A 21692-nucleotide genomic window follows, 5' to 3' on the forward strand; every position below is an offset into this window, starting at 1 on the left:
TAAAAGGCCACCAGGTTGGTCTGACAGGACCTGCCGCTGATGAACCCGTGCTGGTTGCCCCTGAGCATGCCGTTCCCTGCTGGCCCCTCCTGGATGCGTGCCAGAATAATTTTCTCGAACAGCTTGCCCAGGATCGAGGTAAGGCTGACTGGCCTGTAGTTCCCCGGGTCCTCTTTTCTCCCCTTTTTGTAGATGGGAACCACGTTGGCCCTCTTCCAGTCCTCCGGCACCTCTCCAGAGCACCACGAATGTTCATAAAGCCGTGCCAGGGGACTTGCAATGACCCCAGCGAGTTCCTTCAGGACTCTAGGGTGAAGATCATCCGGGCCGGCTGACTTAAAAATGTCCAGCCCCAGTTATTTAGGGAAACAAAAATATTTGAGGCTTATGAGTAGCACATAGGAATACTAGACAGAAGTTTAATACAAGAAATGCAGACTGTTGTATCCAACTGAAAGTATAGAAGCAATTTGAAGTAAGCAGAGTGAGGTTACACATAAAGTTATGACACGCTAGTCTACTCAATTCCCCAAATTCTTGCACACTATGGATTATTATGAAACTCTCCACTTGTCATAGGTCTTGATCTCATAGTAATCAAGCCTATTCTATTAAATCCCCCTGTTAATTTCTCCCTTACAGTTTCACAGCTCTGCGTACTGATATTAATCATTACTGTGCGTGCTTCCTTTCTCAGACCTGGTTGAAGAATGTCTTGCATTCAAAAGCTTGTCCAACTTAATCCTGAACAAGTAGTTGGTCCAATAAAAGGTAGCACCTAAAAATCCTTCTCTCTTATAATTCCTGGACCATCATGGCTACGGCATCACTCCATTGTTACCCACATTGGAATTTTATCTTGGACTCTGGAATTGAATATATTCACTCTCATAAAAAAGTTAGGAAGGCCCTACAGTCAATTAAAAAAATCCTATAACAGCAGCATTTGAGAGAAGTTATCAGCATAGCTTTATAGAATCTTTCTCCATTTATCAAAATAATTAAATTAATTGTAAAAATTTTGTTTCTCCTCTCCACTTTCCCCATCCCCCTACCTTAGTGTCAGATTTGCCATGAAATTTTGAGGCAGGTTTTCACGCTGAAGGAATCAAGAGACCTCAGAGAAATTGAGTATGTGCTCAGAGAAACATCTTTTGGCAATACTTACCATATTTGTTCTTTTTGAATTTGTTCTCATCCAGCCATTGAATGAATAGTATTTTTTGCTTCAAAGGTCGTGCATAAAGGCAATACAATATCATGTAGTAGTGTCAGTGAGTACCAATAATTATAGGTTGCTATGCAAAATTATTTTTCTCTTTTTAAATTTGGCTGGCCTCTTTAGTTTTATTTAGCAAGTTTGGAAACAGAAATAGTACCACACTATTGCTGTGTTGCCCATTTACTTAATCATATCTTATCCCAATTTCCTGTTTTCTCAATTAAGTAATCCTTTCCCACTTTAATTATCTTAACTTTTTTTCAATTCCCTTGTCTTTTCTGAGATAGTATGACCACTATTCAAAGTATGGAATGTATTGTTTAATATCTCCTTTTTAAAAGCAGCCTAACATCTTGTTTGCCTTTTGACAATTACTCTGATTCAAGCCTATGGCTTCACTATCCTGGCCAATTTTTGCCTAGAGACTATGGTGATACAAATAAATATATCAGAATAATTCGAAACCCATTCAGTTAAATGATACCTGCCTGTCAGCATGTTACCTTGTGTTTGCTGATTTAATCAGCCATTGATCTGTGGAATTGTGCTATATACTGGGTCCTTTTGGAGTACCAAATTTTGCATTCAATCAACTGTAATTTGACTAAGATGAAGAATATCTTATTTGCTATGTTGTCAGTAATATTCTTGCTCCTTCTTCAACCACCCAGCTGCCCTCATCTCCCCAGCCCACAGATGTTTGTTGTAGTGATTTTTATTATAATTAGTTGTGGTTCCACAGCAAAGATTATTGTGCTTTTTTCATGGAAGTATGACTGCTAAATTATGTCTCCTGAAGGGTAAAAACAATAGGCTGCTTACAGACATGGGGGAAAAAATCAGTGCTTTACTGGTGCTCCCACACACCGTGCATGCCCAGAAGAGGCACTGTGTCAGTTTGACCCAGCTCACCCAGTGTCTGTACAGCTCATGCACTTCAGCAGGGCTTTTTGGTGCTTTTATCTAATAGCCGATTCAGTCAGCTATTTGATAAAAATAGATTAATTCAGCTATTACATAAAAGTGCCAAAAGTGCTGCTGGAGCATGCAAACTAACAGATGCTGGGGAGCCAAGTCAAACTGATGTGATTCCTCTTCTGGCAAAGCACTTGTTTTTTGTTTTCTGTGTCTGTCAATGCCCTATGATGGATTAGGACTGAGGCATGGCTCCTGTGAACCACTTGAGCTGAAGGGATGGTTTTCTGCATTGCTTGTCAGGTAAAGGCGTGGGGGAGTACAGTCCTATGCCCTCCCTCTATTAATACTTTAATTACTACCTCTACAATCCATATGCCCTCCATCTATTAATACTTCAATCAGACAGTTTTTGGATGAAGAGCCAGGGATTAGATTATCAAAGAGACTTCATAGATCCAAATCATATGTTGAGTGGAATGGGATGAAAGTTTCTTTGTCAAACAGACAACAAGTCCATAAATAAAGCATTACTTTGATTCACCAGGATGAGCTTTTCTCAATACACTAGTCACCTTTCATAACTCCTGCCTGAGGCTATGTCAGTTATGTTATCTAGCTTCAGAAAACACAAATTGCATACAAAATAACTTTATTCTTATCAACTTAGGCTCATCATCCTGGTGGATTCAAGAATTCCATTTGTAGTATTCACCACAGTTTGACAAAACTTTAAATTGGAATAGAAAACAATTCTCAATATAGCAATCATATTCTTCCCATATGTATTTTTTTTCTAAATTAGATGCCAAAATATATAAAGCCAGCTAATTTTTTTCAAATCAAAAAAGGGATGAATCAAAAGAAACTACATAGTGCAGATGTCATTAAAAACCTTCTCAGCAACATATGCCCCTTAAGAATTGTCTACAGATTGACTGTCTCCTTTTAGAGTATGGTACATGAAGGAAGTCAAACTAAATAACTGTTTTATGTGGAGTTGCTATGTCAACTGTAGGTCTTGGGACCATCCCCTTCACTGCACAAAATCATTATTTACATAACAGTCTCATGTCCTGTGGTGAATCCTGAGTGTAAAGCCCCAGGGTAAAACAGAAGGAAAGCAACAATTGGAACAAAATATTTAAGTGTTCTTAATCTACAGAGCGTGACAGATGCATCCACAATCAAAGCACTGAATAGGTAATCATTCAGTGGGATTTACTGTTGTTAAGTCTTGGCCCTTCTTACAATCTTATTATAAGAGGATGTCTGTAGGGACATAGAAACAAGTTTTAGCTTTTTAATGAAGGGCATGAATGAGAGTTCTGGGTTGCTACTGCAAATTATAGGATGATGATGCTAAAGCAAGGCTTTCACCCAGGCTATTTCTGTATCACTAAGCTGACCAGGTCTCATTTGCCTTCACACTTTTACCAGTAACAGTTATTACTAACTGAAAATAGAGGGATGGTACACATTGTGGCTCAGCTGAACCCAGTATAGCTGTTTCTTCTGTCTTCTTTCTGCATTGTATGGTGCAAAAACCAAACCAGCATAATTAACCACTGTTTCAGTAAAAGGTGAATAATCATAGTTTCATTTCACTACTGCAGGATAAGTGAACAGTTGTTACAGCTGATGCACACTCACAAGCAGTAGGTACACATGCACACACACGCGCACACTTTGAGGTGAAGTAATCATCTCTCTGTCCACATACTCAATATTTCTCTGTCTCCCCTTCTCATAAGAGTTGCTGTTTCTTCGTTTTGCTCCAACATGGCAGGAATGCCTGCCTACACCTATTTGCTCAGCCCTCCTGTCTCCATTGAAAAAAAATCTTAAAACTTATTCTTTGCCTGTCAGAAGTCTGAGACAGGAAAATAACTTCCCTTAGATGCACAGGCTGCATCCAGAAGTGCGTGGACATTTGGTTCCCCAGGGACAGCTAGTGGCAGTGCACCTTGTGCCATCACTAGTTGTCCCCAGGAAACAACTTGCCATGCGTGCTCTGGCACACGGCAAGTTACCCTGGGTGGGGTAGAGGAGGCTGGGACCAGAAGTCTTACCTGGGGTCCTCCCAGGGTACAGCAGCAGCGATCCTGCCATGCAGAGCCTGGCCAACAGCAAAGCACAGCTCCAGTTGGCCAAGCTGTGGCTTCAGGCAGCACATGCTGCTGCTGCATGTGATACACTGCTTTTTTTTTCTGCAGGTTTTTTTGAACCTGGGTATCCAGGGCTCAAAAATCCCTCTGAGCTGCTCCCTTGCATTGTGAAGAACAACAGAACATGTGGTATGTGGCGCCACAGACTTGTCTGCTGTGTCACATACCGCATGGCCACACTCATCTGGATGCAGCCACAGATGCTTCATGAAACTGTCACAACATGCATATGTGTTGCTGTGTAATCACATGATGATATTATTCTTTTCCTTGTTTTTCCCAGCCTGTAAATGTCTATATATGACATTTACTAGTCATATACCTATTTAGACTGTATTTCTCAAGTAAAAGACTGTTTTTGAGCAAGGTGCCAGCCCTAATTTTGAGTGCGCAAGAACTGCAATAAAAATAAAATTTCAGTGACAGATGTGATATTCTAAATTTCTGTCATTGTTTCAGTTTATTATGTATGTAAGAAAAGAGCCTCGGAGAGGGTCTGAGTTGTTGTTCTTACAGATATAGAGATAGATGTGCAGAGGGCTGGTGGTTGCGAGGTTTTGCCTAAAGCTAGTTGCCATGCTTTCAGTCTACGAAGAAAAGGTACTTAGGAGAAATTAATCTTGAATTTAGCTGTGGAATGATCTTAATAGATTCTCATTCATTTAATTCATTCTAAGGAAATATGTGAACAAAGAATTTATGCACTCCTGATATTTTTGTATAGGGTCAAAGTAGCACATCTAAAGTAAGGGCTGTAGTCTTTGATGTTTTGTATAGGATATAACCCAGATTCAGATGGGTCTTTGGCTCATAATTTATGAGCTAAAGACCTGCGTGTGGAAAGGATCATTTAGCTGTTCCACCAGATGGAGAAATCTATTATTTCTTTAATTTTTAAAATAGTATGATTATTTGTGTGGCTGTTGATCTTTAGGGCACTGCAGTTGGGAATAATGTATAATGAGTTCAAAACTAAAGTCCATATCCTTATGGAAATGGATCTTACATTGTGCTGGCAGGAGTTAATTTAAGTCAGTGTTCACTTCAGGTATGTTAGAACTTACCAAGTTCATAGTACCCATAGAAAAACTTAAGTATTTTCCATATTTTCTTTATAACAAAACACAAAACAAAACCATGCTCAAAAATGGCTAGAAATTCTGTTAGTTATGTTTAATTCCTCTTAAAATTTCCAGTATGGAATTTATATTCATGAATAAACCAAAATATTCAGTTGGCTGACTTACACTCCTCTCTGTTCATAAATGCTTAATTGCAGAAATACATGTGCATTGGAACTTTATAGCTTGAAGATATTTTCCTGATTGTGTTGTTTTTCACTCTGGCTTAGCTCCCATTTGTGATTTGGGAAGGAACTGGGTAGAACGGTTATTGGAAAGAATTGAATAGGAAAATTAGGCAAGGAACTTTTAAAAGGATTAACAGTCTTAAACCCTGAAATCAGTTGTGTTTATTAGTAGGTAAAGATCATAAAAGCTGCATCTGCTGATTTAGTGAAGAATTTGAGGTAATGAAATAATTTCAACCTACTTTGAATTCAGCCCTGATTCTGTGAGCTAAAATCATTACCATTGCTGGCTGAATGTTGACTTATGTAAAATGATTTAATGATGTCAATCCATTTCTTAATTGAAAATAACAAGATGCATATCTTTGGCAAATTCCTGCTTGTTTCAGCAAATGGGCTAAGGATTAAATGGGCATGAAGACTGTACTACTTTCTCCCCTATGCAGAGGCCCTCCCAGGTTGACCAAGGTGCATTGGCCAGCCACTGATCATTGATCACTGATAAATGAACAATCTCTGATCACTAATTTATTTTTCTCGAATTATTCAGAAGGAGCACAGAACATAATTTTTTCATTCCTAACCTTTTTTCCTACTCTCTGAATGAGGAGTGAGAGTTTTAGGTGCATTCAGACCTATTCTTTTGGTTTAGGTTTCCTTCTGACCCTGAGCAAAATATCAAGAAGAAATGAGTCTCTTCTAACTTCAGGGGCTATTATTGTAAAATAATTTTAACAGTAGGAACAGACACAGATAAACAGAGTGGGAGAGACCAAGCACAGACTTTTAACAAGCAGTCTAAGAGAACTTTCTTAAAATATGCTTGAGAGAGACATTTTTAGAAGGTGGGTGAAGGGATGTCTTCTATTCTCATGCCAAGTTCTGTAGCTATACAAGAAGGGGTTTAAATGTCTAAAAGAATCTCGCAGCACTGCTACACTATTGCTTTCTTGTACAAAATGCAAATCAGGTAGCAGACCTACTAGATGCATCTACTAGAATAGATCAAAGGGAAACTTTCTGATCCTATAACAGAGCATCGGTTCATTACTTTTAATTTAATTATGATAATTAACCATGTTAAAGCATTTTACTGGCTGCTGCAAGTAACTTGAGAAGCAGTAGAGGAAGACAAAATTGTGTGTATGTGTGATCCTTATTTTCTGTAAAACAATATTATAACACACCAGTATATTCAATTATTATATAAATACATTTTCACAGTAACCTTTTATTGATGAAAACATGGGGGAAGGGGTGTGAGAATTGGGCCAAGAAAATCATCAAAGTTTCATGCAAGTTACCTTACCCTTTCTGCAGGATTGACAATAAGTTGTGCTGTGGACAAGGAAGAAAAAAAGTAGTAGAAGAAGTAGACTGATAAGCAGTAGCATAACAATAGGGAACAAAACCATTATGAGTTTTGGGTGCTGCCTAAGGGTGAGAAGGAAACTCATCTCCTGTCCCTACTTCCCTTCCTCTCCCAGTACCAGTCAGGCTATTGGTATAGCATCAGTGTCTAACCCCACATGTCCTGTGTGTCCCATCCAACTCTGTGTCAGGGAATTAATGTGGCTGCTTGTACCAATAATGTGATACATTTACTGCACTTGTTCCTTTAGAAAATGTGTACATATCACTGAGAAGAGCTCCTCACCTTCATCCTGGCCCAAACTGAATATAAAATCCAAAGACCACTTAATATAGTTCACTATATAGCCTCAGCAATTCAGATTTGTAAGACCATATGTTGTGAAAGTTTCCTTCTTTTATGATGTCATTTAGATCCTGAGAGTACTTATGTTTTTGCTGTCAAATGTAAAAGAAGTACATAAAGAGTTGTACATAAAGAAGTGTTTTCAACATGAGAATTTCAAAATGGCCTGTTAAAAAAAGAAATCTGTTGTTAAACTTATTCCTTTCCAAAGGGTCTTAAGTTTTTTGTTCATGTGTTTTTTGACAGGCTACCATTGCCAGATCATAAATTTATGGGTTACTGGAGAGTTGGTCAATCAGGGAATGCACAGCAAAAACTGCTGTGCCCAACAGAAACTCAGCACATAAATGTAAAGGTTTGTATCTTTTTTTTAATGCTGAAAAATAATGACTGTAGTCATCAGTTCTTCACAGCAGTATAATACAAATCTGATCAGGATTTAAAACTACATAATGTGATATATACATTATGTACATCCTTTAAAAATCTACAATCTTTAATCTTTGTAGAAGAATGAAATAGTGGAACCATATTAAGTATATCCAGTAGCATAATAGACTTTAAAATAGACAGTTTTGTGTACCTTACATATGTAGAAAATGCATTAAGATCAGCAAGAGTCTGGTAGGGTGGGAGGACTTTTGAGAGTTAAATTCAGAACTCATTGAAGTGGTCTTTTTGGGACAATGCCATTTTTAAGGAAGCCTGGAATCCTTGTGAATGATTGAAATGTTCCCCAGATCTGAACCCATCCCACTGTTCAGTCTGGGATGACATGGAAAACTGGAAGGAATCTGTTTTCCAGTTTTATTTCACATGCTTCCGAATTCTAAGATTTTTGGCTTCTTCAAATGTCAATCTGAGCTTCCAGCCTAACCCCAAACATAATCTGGGGTCTTGTAGAGCCCCAGTTCCTATGGTCAACTTTAGTAATTATTATTCAGTGAGGGGGAAACTGTTAGTGTGATATTATATGTTATAATATCTAGTCGCTATTATTCACACTTTTTTTTTTTAGGGCCCAGTATATTTAAACATTCAGGCATTTCCATTGGAACGGCATGAAGCTAGGTCCCTCAGTTTCACAGAAGAACTTGCTTTTTGGACCCTGCCTTTGAATGAGGTGAACTTAGTCTGTGACATTGCTGTAGCACAAGGTATGGGAAAATATTCCTAACTTTTATAATTAACCTACTGTTATATTATGTAAACTATATATGACAAATTGGACAAATAACATAAATGTCCCACAGCATATATTATACATTGTATTATACATGTATTGTTTGTAGTCCCTTTTTCAGTTATTGGAGAGCAATATCTGATTAAAGCTGATTAATCTGTTTATACTTTACAATAAAAAACCTAACGTGTGTACTTATGGTGAGACGCAGCATGCATTTCTAGGGACCTTTGTAATTTATTGAATATTGCTCATAATAAAAAAAGGCAATGCTGCCTTTCTCTGCTTGTGGTTTCACTAACTAAAAATGCTCACAAACTTGCTCACAAACTTGGAATGGCCTTGAAATTGAAATTACTATTTCAGTTTGATCCTGAGAAATGTCTTGAGTGAATCATAGTGTTGTTGATTAAAAAACAAAAAAAACCCAAAACCCTGCTATGTACAATTTCCGTTGTTATTTTGAATTATTAAATAATGCATTGGTGTTTTGATTCCAGTAGGAAGGGTGCAGTTTAAAAAAATTAGATCCAAAGGCTTTTGTGTTCCTTAACATCCTTTCTTTTATAAGTAAAATTGTGTATGCTGTGCATGTTGGGATCTTTAACAGTTGATTTATATGGAATCATCATATCTTTGTCTTGTGCACAAAAGTTTATTAGGCTTCTTGTGAAGGGAGATGCTGCTCAGTGTAAGACTAATAACAAAATCTGTCTTTTAAAAGTTTAGTTACTTTATACAAGCCATAGCTCATTCTTGATATTTGTACAAACCTGCCTTTAACATCATTCTGCTGTAGTTTGAGAGCACTACACACCATTCTATGTTTACATTTTTTGATATTATGTACTGTTTTAAAGTAACATTATTTTAGTGTATAAAAACATCATATGGTTGACTGGTAATATGATTTTGGATACTTTCATTAATTTTGTTTTATTATTTTATTTCAGAAGAAGAGGCTGACAGTATTCTTTATGTGGCTACATGCAATCCGATTTCTTTATATTTTATGAATGTTTCCAGTAAAAATGGATACTTTGTAGATTTTTATGACATCTTCCCAAGAACAGTTGGAAGTATGTGGCAGCCCTTTGTGACTGTGGCCCCACTGGGAAATCCACTGAAAGGTCAAGTGATTCTACATGAACAGCAGGTAAACAAAATGCAGTTATTTCATGCTTACGAGGAAAGTAGTACTGCACAGGGTAGGATCCTTGGAGTGTCTCATGCTCTGAGACAAATATGCACGCTTCTGGATAGTTAGCTTAACCGCGTTCTGAACCTTCAGCATTCTTTCAGCTCTACTTTTCATGTGTTTTTTTTCTTGCACTCTTTCAGCTGATTGGTTCTACCCTTTTATGTCCTTTTGCATTATTAATTCTTAGCTCTGCCCATTTATCCAGTTCCTCTAAGTGGTAAAAGTAGACTATAAACTATATGAGGAAGAAAAGGATATTATAATTTTGGGTTTAGAGTCTTCAATAAGCACAATACTGGTAATTTTGGAAAGTGTAAGTTAAGCTTTTTTAGGTTATGAATCAAAATCTACCCTCAGCTTTTCTAGTTTTGAACTTTGAATCAAAAGAGGAATGTCTTCTGAGTTACAAAAGATATGTTGCTTCAGTTGTTTTCATGCAACTATTTTTTGTTTGTTTGTGTTAAATACTGTGATATTTTCTTTCCTTAATATGTGTTCTCTAAGCTTACAAAATTGAGACTATGACAGATGGTGAAATAAGGAGTCTTGATAAGAAGGCACTATAAACCACAGTGGAGAGAGGTGTCAGAGCTGCAAGGTCTAGATCAGGATTTTAACTTCTTTAGTCTTGGTGCTGTTTGAGCCCATCTCTTTAATAATGTAGCAATACATTTCTCCCTGGAACTACTACTAGAAATTGATTAGAACATTTTCAGTTGAACACCTTTTGGGCAGGGAAAGAGGAAGTGAAAAAAAATCAGTCAACTAGATGTTAACATACTAAAGAGGAAATATTACATAAAATAAAAATTATATGAGTTTAATAATTCAGTCTGAGACTTTGGGGCATTTCAAATTATCACAATTGTTCGATAGTTATGACTGGAGGTCCCTTCCAGCCCTAATTTTCCATGATTCTGTGAATTATTGGTCATAATTTGTCCTATTTCTTTTCTTGTTTTTCTTTTTTTTCTTTTTTCTTTTTTTTTAATTTTTCTTCCTTCTTTTGATGGGTCTGTCCCCTTCTTAATTTGTATTCATTGCTAACTTGAAAGAACCTTTCTTGCAGTGAGTAGAGAATTAGAAATTTCCAGCAACAACGCAGCCAGTGAGGCATCAAGTGTTTCTCATGCACTTCCAAGAAAACAAAGAACTTTGTCATATACAAAATAGAAGCAAACTTTTTTGACCTAACATTTATGGCCAGATTCAATGTCTGTATAAGCAAGTGCTACTTTATTGACTTTATCTGTCTGTATTAGTTTTGACTTGGACTTCTAGAATCCCGTTTTCCTAGGTGCAATTCTTGATTGCCATATTGTGTCAAGCAGCTAAAAAAATGCCATTTTGCACAATTTCAGGAAGCACATAAGTTTGTAAATTGTAAAAGAGATGGCCCTTAACCCTGTGTCCTGAGTGTCTGAGAATGTTTAGAATGCTGGGCATTTTGTGAATACAAAGACAAGTAATAAATATTCTCTTGTTATATTTTTAAACTTCTGGAATTCCTAAAATGAAAATAATTGTTGTATTAGTCTTATTTTTAACCAAATCACAGCAGTATTCAATTTCAGTGAAAGGAGGGGTACATTTTATCAAAGGCTCTTCTGTGAAATATCAAGCAGTTAACTTAGTGACTGGTTTTGCCTGTCCTCCTGAAATACATTTTACAATTACAGTCTGGATTAAAATCAGAAATAAAGGCTGCACTGTGGGAAAGCTGTTATGGTTCAGTGCCCCATTCGTGGTAACTTCAGTTCAGCCGTAACCTTCTTTTTTCTTCCTTTGACCTTAATTTTGAATACTGGCAGCTTCAGTCTTGCCTTTCTTAGTGAGTGCCACAGTTGGACAAAGATGTTCTAAAAATAAACCTAATTACAGTGCTGGAAAATACTATACTAACAGTAATATTACTGAAGGTTTTGCAATATCTTGGAATTTCTTCTACCAAGTTAATACTAAAATAGGTCTTTCTCATCAATTCTTAAAATATACTTGATTAAACTAATAATTTGGTTATAAAATGTCAGCATATTTTTAAGGCCCTGTTAAAAATAACTTGAGTCCTGTAATGGTGGTTTCTTACACATAAACAATGCAGAATATGATCCCCTTGTGGACATTGTATTTGTTGATAACAGCGCCACTTTGTTTAGTACACGTCTCAAACACAAATGCCAAGCACTGCTGTACAGGAGTCTGACCAAGCCCTGAACCCCATTGCTTTGTGACTTAGAGCATTAATCTAGCGCAGGGGTCAGTAACCTCCCCATCTCCCGGTACATGTGCCAGAGCATGGCACATGAGACCATTTTGCTTATCATACTACAGCTGGCCTGGGCTCTGGACAGCTGCCTCCAGCCACAGAGCCCAAGCCACTTGCAGCAGGTGGCTGGGAGGCTGCAAGTCCTGCTGCAAGCAGCCTGGGCTCTATGCAAGACTGGGCTCCAGAACCCCAGCCAGGCTTCCTGGCAGTGGACTGCAAGTGCACCTTGGGGACTGAGCAGCAGCACATGCGCAGGTGGGCGGGGGGCATGGAGCTGGGCATCCGCAAGGAGTGCAGTGTGTTCAGTTGCATCAACTTGGGTATGTGACGTACAGAGCTGGATGTACCACGTCATCAAGTTGGGCCTGGTGAAGCTGCAGCACAGGTACTAGGGATGAGACGGGAGTAGTGCAGCCTGGCATCCTCCCCACAGGAGGAGGGGCAGCTGTGGGTGCTGCCTCCTGCCAGCTGCGGCCCTAGCAGAAGAACCAGCCATCCTCAGCAGCCCACTTGGGTGGGCTCAGAAGTGTGCCATCTCTGTGCCTCAGGGCTTGTCCTTGCCATGTGTGCAACCCAGGAGGCATGCCTGGGTCAGTGAAGCAGTATCACGGAGCATCAGGCTGCAGAGGGCAAGGGCTTAGTGGATGGAAGCTGTTGGTCAGTTGAGGTTGGTTGCGCTCCCACAGTCTCTTCCCTACTGTGCACCCTGAGGTGCGCATGCAGCTGCTGCTGGCAGTGAGCTAGGCCAGGACTCCGGACCCTGGTGCAGCCACTTGCCAGCTCACAGTTGCCTACTGTGAGCAGTCTGGGCTCCATGGCAGCAGGCAGGGGCCTAGAGCCCTGGCCAGGCTCATTTCCAGCAGCAGCTACACGCGTGCCTCGGGGAGCATGGTGGGGAAGAGGCCAGAGCTGCACTGCCACAAGGATCAGGCCCCTCTTGGCTCCCCTGCCATCCACCCGTGGCACGCCAACATCTTCAAAGTCCAGATTGTGGGGGAGTTTGGCACTCCCAAAAATGTTGCTCACCCCTGATTTAGCCTCTCCCTTAGTTTAGGGTTTGAACTGGCCCTGTTTTTACATCAGGCAGACCAAGCATAAATTTGTTACTTCCATGACAATGAAGAAAATCCTTGTGGTGGCAATTTCTTCACCTAGCTTTTGATGCAAGATTTGGAAAGTCAGTATTACCAGCTCCTGGGATTAAGGACTGGCAGGTAGGCCCCAAAAAGACATGAGATTTAACAAATCCCCTGGTTATTGAAACTGGGTCACTTGGTTCAGGCAACGTAAGAGCCAGCTTGTACTTTTATCCAATTTGTACTTTAACCTTAAATGAATTATCTTTATTTCAATTTCAAGAGCAAGTACTTTTTAATTTTTCCCCCCATTTCTTTGGATCCTTATGCTTCTGGTTCCTGCTGAATCCAGAGATACCAATGTAATACTATTGTGAGAATCTGTCAGATCATGAAGTATTTCTCATCCCAATCACAAGCCAGTTGTTCAGAAGGTTTTCAGGAAGCCAGTTAATTTTAGAGAAGCAAAAATTTTGGATATTTCAAACATCACTGAAGATCATGATTAAAAAGCACAAAATCTAGGCTTTAGTCTCGGCTCTGCTGTTCTATGCGGCATTGGGAAATCAGTTCAGATTAATAGAAGCAAGAATTTTGGATAGTTCAAACATCACTGAAGATCATTACTAAAAAGCACAATATCTAGGTTTTAATTGCAGTTCTGCTGTGCTGTGTGGCACTGGGAAAATTATTTGGTGTCTGTGTATTTGTACACAGGCTAAATTAATTAATAATTAGTAATCATTTACTACAGTGATGAGCACCAGAGAAGGGAAAATAAAGTGAACTGAGTACAGGATGTGAAATTTGAGTTTGCATCTCAGCTTTACCATTGACTGCCTGTGGCCATGGACAAGTGCCTTAACTTCTGTATTTTGCATTTTCCATATATCAGTGCAGAGAGTGATAACTTCTCTACTTTGGAGAGATGTTGTGAGCACTCATGATTTGAAAATGGAAAATGCTATAATAAATACCAATCACAGGTATGTAAACCCGGCCTCCAGTCTGTCAGAGGTTTCCACTGAGTTTTTGAATAAAGAGCCAGAAGGTTTGCAAAATCCTTATACAAATCAAAAGCCACTAAAAAAATTAAGTATTTGCTGGCCATTTGCTGTTTTTAATGCAAGACATTCTGGTAATTAGACAAATCACTGTTTTGTTAAAGGTTTTTTGAGCTGAATGTTTATAACTAAGTTATATTTTTAAAAGCCTGAAATATATAACTATATTGGTAAAGATGAGGTAGCTGCTGCTATTTATTATTTCTCATATAATATCCATCTGAACTAAATAACCTTACAGTAAAATAAGATAAAAGGTCTTAATTTCTTCCTCTTTTAGATAAAATTACGATAAAATATGCTTTGTTTGGGTTTTAACTTCACTCTATAATCACAGAGATCTACCAAATTTTAAGTCACCCACATATTTCCTGTGGAAAGAGAAGGAAGAGTCCCATTCTTCTGGATGGCCTCTGGGTTGAGTGGTGGGTATGTTCCACCCCCTCCCCCCTTTTTTATACTCCTTTCCATCTTAACTCTTCCAGTAGAAGCCTGTGAGGTGCTCTACAGTTTCCACCTAAATATCAGTGGTAGGTTTGTAGTGGTTTATGTATAGGGAAGGATTGCAGAGTACTGAGCATGGGACTTCAGCTGTATAGACAAGTGAGTTCATGATAGTGCTTTTGGCCACTGCATGTAAGTCTCATGGTAGAAACAGACATTACCAAATGAAGCAAATTAGCTTATCCGTTTCAATGACTGAAGCATATGTCACCAGTTGCCCTGCTTGTAGATGGTGCTGGACAGCAGGTGACATGTCCTCCTGGGGCTTAAAGGGCCTGGTCCTGTGCACCCTGGGAGATCTGGGGGCATGTCTCTGTAAGTGTGAAAACCCCAATTCTCCTTGCTTATGGAACACACACCCTGAGATAGCCCAGGGACTGTGTCTATAACAGAGGAAAGTCAAGCAGTGCTCCCGGGGCTTGAGGGGCCCCAGCCTGTCTGGGTATTCTTAAAGTGTGCAGAATTGGACTTCTCAAGCCCCCAGAGCAGCTGCCTGGGGTGGTTAGAAAGTGCAGGCAGCTCTGGGCTGTCCATGCTCCCATGTCATAAAGCAAGCAAATGTGCACTGCTAAATGGCAGCACAGATTTTCATGGCCACAAATTTTGGACATTTCTGGTGGGACAAGGGGTATGGGCATCTGTTGTTTGGCCTTTGTGTCCACATAGCAATTTTTATGGTCGCATTAAGGTGACAGAAGGTGACATTTGTTTCCACCCTTAGGGAACACCTGTCCCTCTAGGACTGCTTGCCCCTTCTTTTCCCTTCTGCCTCCACCTAATACTGCTGCCATTCTGCATGGTAATAGGTACAGAGCAATCAAGTTTTTTGCAGCTACGTGTGCAACTTGTAGGCAAATTATTTAATAAACTAATTTGTATTTCAGGGATAATTTACATAAAACAACAAAACTCATTTTTAAAATGTTCATTCAGTACTAGTGAAAGGCGTACATTTAATGGTCCTGGTAAACGTCTGTGTTGAACACCAGGGCAAGCTTTCCACTATACTGTCAGGCCACCATACTTCAATCTTGATTGGAAGGCAGCTTGAGAAAAAATTTCTCATTCAAACTCTATCACCAATGTGATTTTTTTTTTACCTCGTGGCTGAGCTTGCCAATTAGAATAGAATATGGTGGTATATTTGTTATATTTGAAACTTACCCACACCAGATTCACCACAGTTAGCATCCACCAAATATCTGTTAGGTGTGTCCATTTCTGATCCCTAGACTTCTGGACTGGGGGCATGATACAAGAAATGGTAATCTGCAGCTCACTGTCAATGCCCTGAGGTTTCCAGTCTCTCCAATACGTTCTAATGTGCACCTTTGAGAATGAGATTTGTTCTCCTGAAAGTTCAACTCATTAATGTTCTGACCTTTTGAGATCTTATACAAGGGGAGTATATAGGATCATAGGGCTTACATTTCTGTTGACATAAAAGCAAAATCTCCCGCACTCTGATTTTGGTTTCCTAAAAAACATAGTATATAGCCAAGCACCCTCTCTTATTCCTAATGCAACAGCTCCCATAAACCAAAATGCAAACTACTGAATTATAATATCGTAGAAAATAGGGGTGGAAGGGACCTTGCTATGTCATGTAGTCCAGCCATCTGCCTTGTAAACTCCGTGGAAGATAAAGATAGAATTAAAATGGATCTTGATAGATTTGGATAGAAAATGAGTTCAGCACAAATGTATATGAGGCGTTACAGATAACCACATACTTAAATACATAATGGGGGGTAACTGGCTGGGTTTTAACATTGCTGAGAAAGATTGGGGGTTGTGGTGGATCACGGACTCAACAGCAGTGTGATGTAGTTGCAAAAAATAAGCAAATGTGCAAGAGGAAAGAAATGTTGTGGGTGATATCTTTTATTGGACCAACTGCATAACCCAACCAAAGAAGAAAGACGTCACCCACACGAATTGTTGCCTCTCGCTTATTTCCTGGACCATCATGGGAACAGCATCACTTCAACACTACCAGAAAAAGGAAATGTAGTTCTGAACTACATGAATAGGAGTATTAGGTATTAGATCCAGGATGTAACAGTACTAGTCCACCTGATGCTGGTTAGTGTATTGTGTACAGTTCTTGGTTCCACGTTTTAAGAAGGATGTAGAGAAGTTGGAGAGGGCCCAGAGGCAAGTTACAAAAATGATAAAGGGATTGGAAAACAAGCTGTGTGGGGACAGGTATATTTAAGCTAGGTATGTTTAAGTTGGAGGAAAGGAAAGTAAGAGAGGACATGACAATACTTTTCAAATATTTAAGAGGCTGCCATAAAGAAGAGGGAGAATAATTGTTTTGCAGAGGACACAGCACAAAGAAATGGTTAGAAATTGCAGCAAAGCAGATTTAGATAAGAGCTCAGGAAGAAACTTCCTTACTATTATAACACTGAGGCCTTCAGGGCCATCGAATCCTGTCTCCAGAATTTTCAGGTATCGGTTTACCCAAGAATTCTTAAAAGTCATCCATGTCAAAATCTTATATGCAACTATGAGGTACAAAACCAGAAAGAACAAGATCCTACAGAAAATCACATATAAAAAGCCAAAGTTATGAGGGCATTACCCTCATAACAGACAGTTGGTTAATATACTCAGAGAATCCTAGAAAGAGGGCTCTGTTTCAAGCTGTAGAGGAAAGAAAAAATCCCCGCAGTCCTTACCAATTTGAACTTGCATGGAAAAGTCCTTCCTGACACCATATTTGACAGTCGGTTTAACCATAAGCAGAATAGTAAGAACCAGGTTCCTGTGAGGTTTCGAAGGGCAGTGGTGCACCAGCACCCCAGTCAGAGCTCCCAATGTCCAATGCTTCAGGGGAAAGGAAAAAAGCTAACAAAACCTTAATGAGAGGGGAAAAAATCCTTATTGTTATTTGTCCGTGTTGAATTTCATCCTGTTTCTCTCTCCAATTTGTCAAAATCATTTTGAATTATAATCCTGTCCTTCTCAGTAAGAGTCACCCTTCCCAGTTTGGTATTGTTTCAAATTTAATAAAAGTTCTCTAAATCTCATTAGCCAACTCACTGAAATAATGTGAATAATACCAGACCCAGGATTCCTGCAGAGGATACATCCTTCCAATATACTTTTTTAGTATATTTTTCCAATCAGGTGTGTACCTGCCTTACAGTAGCTTCCTGGTGGCCATATTTTCTTAGTCTGTGTAAGAGGATGCTGTGTAAGACAGTATCAAAACCCTTAGTAAAGACAAGATATATCACATGTACTCATTCTCCCCTATTCACAAGGCCTAATAACCCAGCATAAAAGGATATTACCTTGGTTTGACATGGCTTATTCTTAACAAATCCCTGTCAGCTGGTTACCTCTTCTAGGTGCTTACAAACAGGTTTTGACTATTTGTTCCAGCATCTTTCCAGGTCCATAATTCTATGCATTCTCCTTTTTCAAGATGGGCATTGTGTTTGCCCTTTTGCAGGTTCTCAAAAATAATTATCGATGACTCTTAAGGAACTCACTAAAGCAAGATAAATACTCTGGGGTGGAGTTCGTCAGGCCCAGCCGAGTTGGAAACATATATTTTTTTCTATGTGGTATCTTACTTGTCCCTTTTTTAAGATGATGTTTGACCTACATAGAATCCTTGCCTCCATAAAAATGCAATGATTATTCTAAAAGGTAGAAATGTAGCAAGATCTTTACACTTTATCTTAAAAGGAAGAGCAAAGATAAAGCTGCTTTAAAATTGCATTGTTTGCAAGATCAAACATTGAAATTTTCAGTTTGTCTTTGTAGCCTTTGTCCAGAAGCCTGCATTATGATAACTACCATGATATCCGTTTTACACTTTTTCCCTGATGGGGAGGTCAGCCAGGTTAGAAGCCAGAACCTACAGATGTGCTGCACAGACTCCTTTCACCTGAATCTAAAGAGCAATGCATTCCTTTCTACCTCTACCTTTTTGTTCTGCCTGATATACAATTACAGAGTTGCTAAATGCTTGTCAGCTAATGAATAGGTCTGTGTGGAGACTTGCTAAAAGAGGCTGCCTGGGAGAGAAGAGGCATTTGGAGCTGACATTGTAGAGAGACGAAAACTTGACAAAGGCCAAAGAGCATAACTGGAACTGAACAGGAGAGGGAAGTTTATGTATTCATGATTATATAATGTTTGGAGGGGATGCAGGCCTAAACAACAAGTAAAAAAAAATAAACTAGTGAGAATTATATAGGTGGGTGGGAGGTATATGAGAGCACAAAACTGACTATGGGTTTAAAGGCTAAATGAGGAGAAACTTGGTTTTGAGCAACACAGATAATTAGAAATGAGGAAACAGTTGCAAGTTAAATCCTGAAATGGTTATTTCTTTCTTCTCCCAAAGCTGAATTCTATCCCTTCCCCTTGTTCTCCACTGTATCTACAAAAGCAAGGAGAGCAGCTTCCCCTACCAACAAAGTGAAATCCCAGGCCTATTTCAGTTTCAAGACTTTGAAGAGGAAAATACTAGCTGAAATGAAAACAGCAGTAAGGAAAGGGAAACTTTGCACTTACTAAAAATAAATGAACACCACCTCTTGAGATTTGGTTATTACATCTGTCCAAAGTTTGGAATTCCAGACATCAGGGTTGTGAGGTCACCCAAAGGTTAGTTTTCTCCCAGTCAAGAACAAACATAATGCAATTGCACACCACCATCTTTTCCCAACCCACTTGAAGAATTGCCAAAAATGCATTTGGATGTGTCCCCAAGTGACGCAAAATTCTATTATTAAACACAGAGGGAATATACCATCAGTCACTTAGCGCAGAAGGAAACCATTAACATCAAAAGGGGTGGAGTAGAGAAGATTTTTATGCTGCCAACTGCTCTCATAAACTTAATGCTAAGTGAAAGACTGTAATTGATTCATATGTGTTCTTTATCCCATGTGGGAGGCTAATATATTTCTTCAGATCAACAATGCTGCTGCAGAATTAGGTAAATAGAATATGGCAGAAAACCAGAATCTAAAAGAAACCCTCCAGTTTTGCTTCTGAGCCATATTCTGTAATTTCACAGTTGAAATATTATATGCATTTACAAATTCTTTTTTTAGAAGAACTGATAAACTCTAGCTGAATTTTCCAAATGCTGCAAATCTCATAGTAATATTTTAAATGCTTTACCATATTTAGCTGCAGAAGGCTCTCAGAAAAAGAAAAGTTCATTCCCCTAAAATAACAATCCTGAAGTATAAAGGGCATCAACAAGCAGCAAAAACTCTGACTCAGATTGACTCGGTATTTTATGTAGGAGAATTTTGTAGACTTTGTTTTAAAACTTATCATTCATTGCACGTTACTCCAGATGTTAGACATACAGATGTATCCCTGGACAACCTAATGTCCTTGACGAACCTAACATTTTGCTGAATGACGACAAAGATTTTGATCCAAGACATTCATCAAGTAACAAAATGCAAGATTTAATTAAGTTGTTCTTTTGTAGACTTTAAATTTAATTTAGAGCAGTTAAGATTGGCTGTGTGATTTGTTTTCTTAAGTCCTTGATTGCTCTCTCAAGTCCATAAGTTTACAGCACTATGAACAACTTTTTAGTCCCTTTTAAAAAGAAATCTTTAAAGGGATACTGCCAGGGGTGCATGCACTAATTTCAAATTTTAGCTTATTCTTTTTCATTCATCCAGTTTTTAACCTCAGTATAACCTTAAATATTCTGGAGAGGGTTTGTCTACCACTTCAGAATAATAAATTTAGAAAACATGAAAGTTAAAACCAGGTCATTTAGTAAGACAGAAGAAGCAGAACATTGTTCCTTACAGGTAACTGAAAATACCTGCTGTAGATGGTTTACACCTTCTGTACATAAATCATATTAGGCCACAGTATATTAACATTAGCCTTAAATGTATAATGTAAATGATATCATGTATGATATAATTTTAAAAGTATAATATAAATGTTAATGTACATTGTAGTATTAAACCATTTTGGTTTCTTTTTCAGTATATAATAAAATACAATGGATATTTAAAATATGTTCCCAATTACCTGCATCCACCATTGCCAGTGAAACTGGACTTTTGCTCTCCTTCAGTCTCTAGTAGGGTGCCCATTAGTTCTTTTATTACGGATCATCCTGTTTTTATACCAGACTGTCCTGTTTTTAAATGACCCTTTTTAAAACCTTTTGTCATTTCTAAATGAGGAACTGACTGCAAGAAGTCTTGTTTTTCAGTTCATTGGTGGAAATACATGTCAGTCATTTGTCCTCATGATTCTATTGGCTGTGCCTAGAGGTAGAGCAGTGCATAGCCAGGAGGAGCAAGTTTCCCAGCCAGGGAGGGGGAGAACCTTTTTGTGGTGGCCCTGCCCTTGCTGCTGATTGGCTGAAGAGGCAGTGGTCCCAACCTTCACTGCGGATTGGCTAAGGGGCCCACCTCTCACCAATTGGAAGTCTTATATTTTGGGGATGCATGAGTGGCCACCCTAGTCTGTATTGAGGCCAGTGTGACAAGACAGTTCTGCCTATAAATTCATCATGGGGGCACAGCAGGGAATTGGTGAGGCTCTACTCACCAAGGCGCCCCTGGGGGTTACAAGAAATAATGGCCATAAGCTAGCAGAGAGCAGATTTAGACTGGACATTAGGAAGAACATCTTCACAGTTAGAGTGGCCAAAATCTGGAATGGGCTCCCAAGAGAGGTGGTGCTCTCCCCTACCCTGGGGATCTTCAGGAGGAGTTTAGATAGGCATCTGGCTGGGGTCATCTGAACCCAGCACTCTTTCTTGCCTATGCAGGGGGTCGGACTCGATGATCTATTGAGGACCTTCTGACCCAAACATCTATGAATCTATATATATATAAAAGCCTTAGTCTGTCTGTCTGTAACCCTCTATCTGCACTCTGATTGGTTGTTTTGGCAGCCAGTCAGAGTGTTTCAGTAGCATTCAGCACGCCACCATGACAGCAGGGACACAGGGGATGCAGCTGGGGGGCAAGGCCAGCGGTGCTGGCTCCACCCCCTGGCCCTGCTCCTTGGAGACAATGGCATGAGGGGGGTGACTGGGCTTTGAT

General features: G+C 39.1%; 1 protein-coding gene across 1 annotated transcript in view; it reads left to right on the forward strand.

Moving 5' to 3' along the window:
- Nucleotides 1–21692, forward strand: part of VWA8 (von Willebrand factor A domain containing 8) — a gene marked incomplete at its 5' end in the record, with an annotated part of 370441 nt that overhangs the window by 243783 nt on the left and 104966 nt on the right. Inside the window, 3 exons of the mRNA XM_019523815.1 lie at nucleotides 7578–7686; nucleotides 8350–8488; nucleotides 9471–9670. Coding sequence (XP_019379360.1) covers nucleotides 7578–7686; nucleotides 8350–8488; nucleotides 9471–9670 — 448 coding nt within the window. The remainder of the gene's footprint in view (nucleotides 1–7577; nucleotides 7687–8349; nucleotides 8489–9470; nucleotides 9671–21692) is intronic.

The sequence above is a fragment of the Gavialis gangeticus genome, unplaced genomic scaffold (assembly GCF_001723915.1).
Source record: "Gavialis gangeticus isolate Ggan-Ray unplaced genomic scaffold, GavGan_comp1, whole genome shotgun sequence".
In the NCBI taxonomy this organism is placed as follows: Eukaryota; Metazoa; Chordata; order Crocodylia; family Gavialidae; genus Gavialis; species Gavialis gangeticus.